The sequence below is a fragment of the Mus caroli genome, chromosome 1, assembly GCF_900094665.2.
Source record: "Mus caroli chromosome 1, CAROLI_EIJ_v1.1, whole genome shotgun sequence".
Classification (NCBI taxonomy): domain Eukaryota; kingdom Metazoa; phylum Chordata; class Mammalia; order Rodentia; family Muridae; genus Mus; species Mus caroli.
Genome location: NC_034570.1, coordinates 171,279,766 through 171,288,441, shown reverse-complemented (window position 1 = coordinate 171,288,441; position 8,676 = coordinate 171,279,766). Strand labels below are relative to the sequence as shown.

General features: G+C 48.9%; 1 protein-coding gene across 2 annotated transcripts in view; it reads right to left on the bottom strand.

The window, feature by feature from the left end:
* The window catches only part of Cnih3 (cornichon family AMPA receptor auxiliary protein 3), a 107,328-nt gene that overhangs the window by 47,501 nt on the left and 51,151 nt on the right, over positions 1 to 8,676 (bottom strand). The window contains exons 2-3 of one of the 2 annotated variants that reach the window (XM_021169883.2): positions 6,033 to 6,101; positions 2,850 to 2,897 (exon numbers count right to left, since the gene is read on the bottom strand). In XM_021169883.2, the coding sequence (XP_021025542.1) occupies positions 2,850 to 2,897; positions 6,033 to 6,101 (117 nt within the window). Of the gene's footprint in view, positions 1 to 2,849; positions 2,898 to 3,653; positions 3,725 to 6,032; positions 6,102 to 8,676 lie in introns of those variants that run through there. The other variant, XM_029470907.1, reaches the window with a different exon arrangement.

The following is an 8,676-nucleotide window of genomic DNA, read 5'->3' as shown; positions in this document are numbered from 1 at the left end:
AAAAAACATAAAAAAAAAAGAAGATGTTGCATTGTCGGAGTGGGTGTGGCCTTGTTGGAGTGGGTGTGGTTTGTTGGAGGGAGTGTATCACTGGGGTGGGCTTTGGCACTCTCCCTCTGCCTACAGATCAGGATGCAGTTCTCAACTACAGCCCCAGCATCTGCCTGCATGCTGCCATACTCCCTGCCTTGGTAATGAACTAAGCCCCTGAAACTGTAAGCGAGCATCCAGTTAAATGCTTTCTCTCGTAAGAGTTGTCTTGGTCATGGAGTCTCTTTACAGCAATAGAGCCGTGACGAAGACAACCACAGTTCTTTACTCCTAAAGAACCTGGAACTGACTAGGAGCAGACACTTGAGTGTGGAGCTAAATGATGACTTCAGAGAGCATGGGGATATGAACACAGAGGGTTAGGGTTAGGGTTAGGGTTACAGTTAGGGTTAGGGTTAGGGTTAGGCTCTGAATCCTCTGAGTCGAAAATGAGTATGACATGGGGTTAGCAGTTATTTTAAAATACAGGCAAGCTGAGCACGGTGGCACATACCTGTAATCTCAGAAGCAGCAATCTAGAGGCAGGAGGATGAGGGGCTCACGGCCAGCCTTTGCTACATCATGAGTTCAAGACCAGCCTAAGCTGCATGAGACCCTGTCATGAAAGAGATGGATTAAATGTTCTGGCACCCCCAAAATGAAGACTATGGCAGTACTCCTAACAAGAGAGGCCAGAATAGCTATTATTAACTCACATCACAAACACAGAGGGAGCAGCTCACATGCTGCTTTTCACTCACTGTGACTGCATCTAACAGTCAGCTCAGCATCACGACCTTCCAGAGCTGGCATTCAAGTAGCAGAGAGAGACCGCATGGGGAGTACACCTAAGCGCATCTGTGAGAATAGCCTATGGAGTTACCAAGTTAAGCTAAAGAACATGTGAGCTCTAGCAAGTGCCCAATGGCCAGATGCAGAAGTCTCAACAACTCAAAATTACACTCATAGACATCAAGTTCACCTAACATCAGTGAAAATGGTTTTGGGTACCATTACCAGAGCAACCAGACCCAGGGGCAAAGGACGGATGGTAGCATCCTAAGCTGGAAGTCAGCCTTGTGGCAAGAGCCTGGAGCAGGAGGGAGACACCTGGAAGGAATAAAGGGGTAGGCACTTGACTGGTCTCTGCCTCGGTAGCTCTGCAGTGCTGTCCACTGCACAGCCAGGGAGCCATGAGGCTACAGGGGATGATATTGAACAGCTACAGTGCCTGAGTCGTTCAGCTCGCTGTCCGTGCCCTCTGATGTCTATCTTACACTGTCTTCCCTCACACTGCTCAGCAGAGTGAGCAACAATTGTGTCTAACTAGCATCGGAAGCAGCAGCCAGAAAGGAAGGAGAAAGGGGAAAGGCTCTTGGAATACAATAATCGTCCCTGATTAAAACACTGCTTTAACACAATATGTCTACTGCTTAGAGGGGCATATGCAAATCACAATTGGCCAGATGCAAATTTGCATATGTCAAAGCTAATTCGTGTACAGTTTACTTCACAGGTTCCCTTTGACCTTGGAAAAGCCGGCTTTAAGACTGTAGGCAGTGGGACCTTCACAGGGGCAAGGGCCAGCCATTTCCTCTGGTGATCAGTCTGTGATCAGGCAGTATAAGGTAGATTAAGGCTAAGAATCATGAATATGGATGATCCCCTGCCAGAGAACACAGTATGATATGCTCAGGATGAGAGGGCAGCAACTTGGAGCCTGGGAAACAACAGTTCGATTTTTCTGGCCAGTGGCATTATCTTAAAGAACAAACCAGAGATACGGAATTGGTGACCAGAGTGTGCTGCTGGTGTCTGCGATGGTATCTACAAAGTCATTTGCATATCTTGATGCAAATTATATGCTATTTTCTAAATTATTCTTTATTCCTTGGATCACTAATATTATCGAGTGCATGCTCTTATCTGAGCACGCATCCCTGCTGAGACAAGTAAGATGTGGAATTCTAACAAACGGGGTTTCTCAGAAAACATTAAAGGGGCGAGTAATTAGCTAGAGAAATGATTGGCTTCTCGATCAGACTCTCTCCAGCAAAATACAGAAGAGGACTTTAAAACTTCATAAAACTCTCTCCTTTCTCACAGCGTTGTGGGGTGCTCGGTTTAGGCAGAAAGCTGCATTTGGGCAGACAGATGGCTTCCCTGTGGCCTGTGGCCTCCACTCTGTACTGAGGTCAGGTTCCTGTGGCCTGCATCCTCCACTCTGTACTGAAGTCAGGGATAGCCATCAGTTCAAGGCTGTTCACCTTGCTGGTTTCACCCCCAAGTCTCTGTTCTCTAAGCTTTGCTGACTAGCTTTCCTGATGGAAGGACAGAGGCTGAACAGACAGTGGCAAACGCCCACCTCAGGGAGTGGCATGCACACCTTTGTGCTCTTAAAAGGAGCCTTAGGGCAGCTGTGGTATTCCTGCTGAATGGCCAAACTGCAAGGTTGAGTGACATGCTCAACCCTCAGGACACTCAGCATTTAGTTAAAAACGTCCTTATGTCAGGAGGTGTCATTAAAATCCTGAGCCCAACACAGACAGGAACAGAGACTGGGAGGAGACGGGAGCTGTGAATGCCAATCATCATCGTATGGAAAAGAGAAACTCTGCAAGTCCCACCAGAGAGCCTTTGGTCATACCCAGTGTCTTCTGTCACTCGACTGAAGGCTACCTCCTGCAATTAGTTCCTCTTGCCTCTGAAGGTTTCCAAAGAACGGAGACCTGTTCCCACCTTGCCCTCCCTGCTGCCGTTCACCTGCTGACCCCTTTCTCTGCGACCCTTCCTCCGTCCACCTGGGGGACCCCTCTGACCTTTCTCAGAAGGAAGCAGATGCGTTCGATGTTCCTCAGCCGTTCCCTCTGGGGATGCACAGGAAAGAAAGGAGAGAGGAGGTTAAGGGTGGGCTGGGAGCGCAAGAAGCATGGAAGTCACCCGAGCAGAGGAAGCCGGGGCATGTGCCAGGGACACCCACCCAGTGGCTCTTCCCAGTCTGAATGCCTCGCATCTACCTCCTCAGGGGCCACTTGCAGTCAAGGGGACCTGAGTTCAGATCCCAGAACCCACACAATGAGCCCAGAGTAGTGACATTGGTAGTCTGAGTGCTAGGGACATGAGGATGCCTGGGGCTTGCTTACCAGCCAGTCTCGGCAAATCCAAGACTTCCGTGAAAGACCCTGTCTTCTATCATGATGATGATGATGATTTTAATTGTGTATATATATGTGTGTCCAGGTATGGTATGTGGACATGGGTGTAGGTATCCACAGAACCCAGCAGAGGGCATCAGATTCCCTGTACCTAGAGTTATAACCTATGTGGGTGCTAGGAACCAAACTTGGGTCCTCTCTGAGAGCAGTCCAGAGTTGGAACCACCAACCTGTCTTTCCATTCGTGCAAAAGAACCAGCCTTAAAAGACAAAAGCTAAAAGAAACAAGCAAAACCCGTGCAGAACAGTCGGTGAAGACACATGGCGTCAAGCTCTAGCTGATGCACACGTGTGTACACACATGAGCATGCACACACATGCTGCACCTTTTTTTTCTTTTTTTCTTTTTTTTTAAGAAAACACTCCCGGCAAAAAGCATACATTCTTCCTTCCCCGTTCAGCATTCACCTTCCTAGAGTGGAAGTCTCCACACATGCACAGCAGGTGGCCTGGCTGCAGAGTGGCCACCATATGTTCATTGGGTGACTCAGGCCCAGACACCTCCCTGGATCTCCAGGACCAGCACACTTGCATCCTCGTTAGTGGCTGCTGCCTTGCTTTGCCTTTTCTATGGGAGTGTGCTTGGAGGAAGAAGCCTTCCCTGGAGTCAGCTCCCAACTCTGTCCTGGGCTAGGACTTTTCTAGAAGTCCATCTGTCTCCAAAGACTGGCAAAGAGGGAAAGAGGTTAGGAAGCCGGACAGAGGATGCTGCCCACAGCAGACGTTAAATGCCCCCGCTTCCTCTCTCTCTGCTGTAACTGTCAAGATTTCCAAGCCATGCTGAACACAGCTGTGGTATCTCTGGTGCTTCATTACTGAAGTGATTTGCTGTCGACATAATGGTAATGAGTTTCCTTGTGGACTTGGGAGTTGGGGCGGGAGGAATGGTGGGGCAGATGGCTGGGACACTTCAGTTTCTCTAATTGAATCATAAATATGGTGATCTCTGTGCAGCCCAGCAGTCCAGAGGAAGGAGCCACATCAGGATGAGTTAGTATCCAGGGAAGACAAGTTACACATGTGACAGAGTTCATACAGATGCACATGTGACATAAGACACCCATACACTCCTGCAAGCCAGAGCTTTGCGGGAAAACATTGTCCGTCTCTGTGACAGAGACTCCCCAGGGTGGGTGGAAGATAGAAAGGGAACCCTCCCACCCCTGGAAGAGCCCCACCAAACGTTTTATCAGTACGTGAAGTGTTAGAGCATCTTAACTCTAAATGGAGCTCAGTGGTAGAGGGTTTCCCTGGCATGCACAAAGATCTCACTCCATAACTAACACACACACACACACATACAGAGGGGGCAGGAGAGAGAGAGAGAGAGAGAGAGAGAGAGAGAGAGAGAGAGAGAGAGAGAGAGAGCTGAATGTAGTTCAGTTGTATAGCATCTGTCTCAAGTGTATGCAAAGGCTTGGGCATCATCTCAACATCACAGGAAGAGACGTGGAGAGAGGCCCATGCCTTCACCCTTCAGTATCCATTTCTGCTTCCATCAAGTAGTTCTGAATGCTACCTAGTGACTGCTGCTTCTGCACAGTTCTCCCCAGAAGCACCTGCCCCTGCTCTATCAGTGGAGGGCGGGGGGAGGGGGTACACAAGTCCTAACCTGACACCTAAATAAGGGACTTGCCATGATAAGCCAAAACCAGATTCCGCTAAAGCATCACCAGGTCTCACCGGGTGCCTCCTACCTGGCATGGGCCTGGCACAGTGGGAACAGGGGCTGGCTAAGATTTACTTCATTCTGCTCAGGAATCCTACCAGAAATCTCTAGACAAGCTGGAGGAGCGGGCTCGGGCTCCTGACTTCCTGGCACTCAGAAGTGAGCACACTTGGCTTCCAGCCACTCTGAGCACCGATGGGTACTGATGAGCAGGTGTGTGCTGTTAGTGCCAAACTCAGTGTCCAGAAAGATCTGAGCCTCTGGGCAAAACCATTTAGGCCTGGCAAAGCCAAGTTATCACAGGTGGATGGTAAGGCTGGTAGAGGAGAATAAAACGGGTTTTAAAAATTACAACTTTTATGAAAAACACTAAACTTTCAAGCGGTTCTTAGGGGTACTTTCAACTAACCCAGTTTGCTTTTTATAGCTGACTTTGAAAGAGTTTGGCTCTACTTTATAGAATCAAAGGCTGCTGTGCCAAAGGGGGGCTTAGGTATCATAAACCCAGGTCTTTTCAAGAACCAGCTTGAGCTAAAGTCAGGAAGCGGGCTTTGGAGATAGGCAGAGCTGGGTTCTAGACCAGACATCCAGAAACTGAACCCAGAGCTCATCAACCAGGCTGCATCCGAATCCCTGATGTACAACAAGCTGACCCCAAGCTGCAGGCACCAGAGATGAAAGCCCACTAGATAATGGGGCTGTTCCTGGCACTTCATCTATCCACCTACTCTCCATGAGAAACCCAACCACTGACCAACACCTACAGAACAAGAGGTCCATACATGGCACTTGCACACCCTATAGATATGCTGGCCAACACAGGGCCTTTGTCCATGGTGACAGATATGGAACCAAAAGTCACTGGCACCAGGGTTTGAGGACTCAGCCCTACAGTGCAGCAGATCCCTCCCCTGGGCTACAGGAACCACCACACTTGACTGGTGATATATTGTAAGAGCTCAGCTGACCTCAGCAAGAAGACTCGGTAACAACTGTCAGCAAGGACTAGAAGCGGGACCTGGACAGTATGTTCTCTGCTCTTTAAAACCTCCTCTGTCCTTCACAAGCTGGGTGACTTATGGGGACATTGCCTGCACACCCCCAGCGCTGCCACTTACCGCATGAACCGGGTTGCACTGGTCTATGGGACTCTTGAAATCCGTTCTTAGCTCATCAAAGGCGATGATCTGAAACAGAGCGCACACAGTCAGGATCCTGTGCACATGCGGTGAGTGTGGCCACCAAATCCTTCCTGCAGCTCTACCCCCAGACACCACAGGAGGAAAGGACAGGGAGGAGACTGGCCACACAATGCTGGCCAGGGGCCAGCTGCTGTCACAACGGCCAATGGATACATGGGTTCATTGTCTCTGTCTATGATGTTTGCATTGAAACTTCCCAGAGAACTCTTTTCCTTTTTCTTTTTTTTTCTTTTTTAACATTTTTCTATTCCTTATGCAGTCTATTCAAAGATGTAAAGAAACCATCTGATGGACCCAAGTTTGGTAAAGGGATAAAAATGTAAAACCTCTAACCAATACTTTCATTCATATTTGGCAGAGATAGCGACTGTAAGAAAATAGAAATTAGAGGGAAAGGGGGGAAGAAAGGGATGCCGAGTCGTCACAGTGAGAAACACCTCTGGACGTCCAAAGCCTCGGTCAGCAGCCCCCAGACGGGCCATGGCTAGTACAACAGACCCTAGAGGCTCCTCTGGATATAGACTCCAAGCCCCCTGGGGCGCTAGGGTTCCCTACTGGTCAGAGAAGGAGAAGAGGGGGGAGACTTTCTGCAATCACAGGGCGAGGTGTGTCCCATCCACAGAAGGAACCAAATGAGGGTGCAGGCTCAGAAGCCTCCTTCTCACCTGGCTGCCCTGGCTGCTACAGGAGACTAAGAGGCAGAACACAGAGGGGTTTGACCCTGGGACTCTCCTCTCTTTGAGGGAAGGCTTTGGGTGTACTCAGTAAAGTCTCCTCACGACGATAGTTTGGATCTTGAGATCTGAGGCTCATGCGTTAAAGGGCTTAACTCATGGTTTTGAGTTTGTTTGTTTGTTTGTTTGTTTGGGTGGGTGGGTGCTTTAGTTGGTTGGAGGTTGTTTGTTTGTTTGTTTGGATTTTTGAGACAGGGGTCCGTGTATCCTTGGGCTGGCTTTGAACTTACTATGTACCTGAAGATGATCTTGAACTCCTGGTTCTCCTGCCTCCATCTCCTAAGTGCTGAGTTTTACAGGCATGTACGACCCCGGTCCATTCACACGGTGGTAACCCAGAGCTCCATGGCAGGCAAGCACTCCCCCAACCATTGCTAGACCGGGCAGTAAAGACCTTAAAGCGTTGGAGCATAGTGGAGTTAGATCTTTTTGGTTTTATTAGGTTGTTTTGGTTTTGGTTTGGTTTCCTCGCTGACCACTTCACAGTGAAGAGGTGAACAGGTCTCCTCTGTCACATGGCGGTCCTTCCGTGATGCTCTGCCTGGCCACAGGCTCAAAACAATGAGGCCAAGAAATCATGGGCTGAAGCGTTTGAGGACACCATGGGGTGACACAAAACTTTCCTCCTTATAAGCTGTTCACCCCAAGTGTTTTGTCACAATAAGGAAAAATATGACTACTGGTCATAAACGAACATGGCCTCCACTAACAGGGAACCCTGAATATGTCGCAGAAATAGTGAGGCGAGGAAAGCAGCTTAGTGCCCGGAGCCCCATGTGGCTGGGACTGAGAACCAAGTGAGGGTGAGTGACTATAACCTGGAAAATGGTGTGTTTACAGCCTCCGTAAGTCCCCCTAACTTCTCCATGTCCGCGGGATTAGAGAACATCCCAGCATAGCTTGTTCTAAGAGGACACTACCACACCACCTTTGATGGACAGTTGGTTATCTAGCCAGGACGATCATTCTGCTGCTCGCTCCCTCAAGCTGAGCAGCATCTTCACTAACCTGACCTCTGATTCTCCCTAAAGCATCCACCCACAGCCAAGGTCAGTGCAGTGAACTACAGCCTGCAGGACAGGCTGGCCCTCTACCTACTCTCTTATAACCCGTGGGCTACGAGCAAATCTCATATTTTTTTAAAGAGTTGAAAAATATCATCCAGAGGAAAATAATGTTTTTGCAACATGTTAATAGTAATAAAAAAAGCTGAATTCAAATCTTGGTGTCCGTGGATAGAGTTTTATTGGTGCTTGGTCCTGTTCATTCCTCTCTTTGTATATACTGCTTTTGAAGACTCTGAGGCAGGCCTGAGACAAATATAACCACTAACATGATTTTTTAGAGAAAATAGCTGGTCTCTGGTCTATTCTTGTATTTGTCCTCTGCATGGTTGATATCCCATACAACAGCCACTGCCCACATGAGGCTAATACTTCCATTAAAATTGTACTGTTTAAAATTCAATCTGGCCTTATCTGGAATCAAGGGGAGGGGAGGCCCTTGGTCCTGTGAAGACTCGAAACCCCAGTGCAGGGGAATGCTAGGGCAGTGAGGCAGGAGTTGGTGGGTGGGTGGGGGAACACCCTTGTAGAAGCAGGAGGGAGGAGGGGGATAGAATGGGGGCGTTGCTGAGGGGAAACTGGAAAGGGGGATAACATTTGAAATGTAAATAAATAAAAAGAAACAATAGCCGGGCGTGGTGGCACATGCCTTTAATCCCAGCACTTGGGAGGCAGAGGCAGGTAGATTTCTGAGTTCGAGGCCAGCCTGGTCTACAGAATGAGTTCCAGGACAGCCAGGGCTATACAGAGAAACCCTGTCTC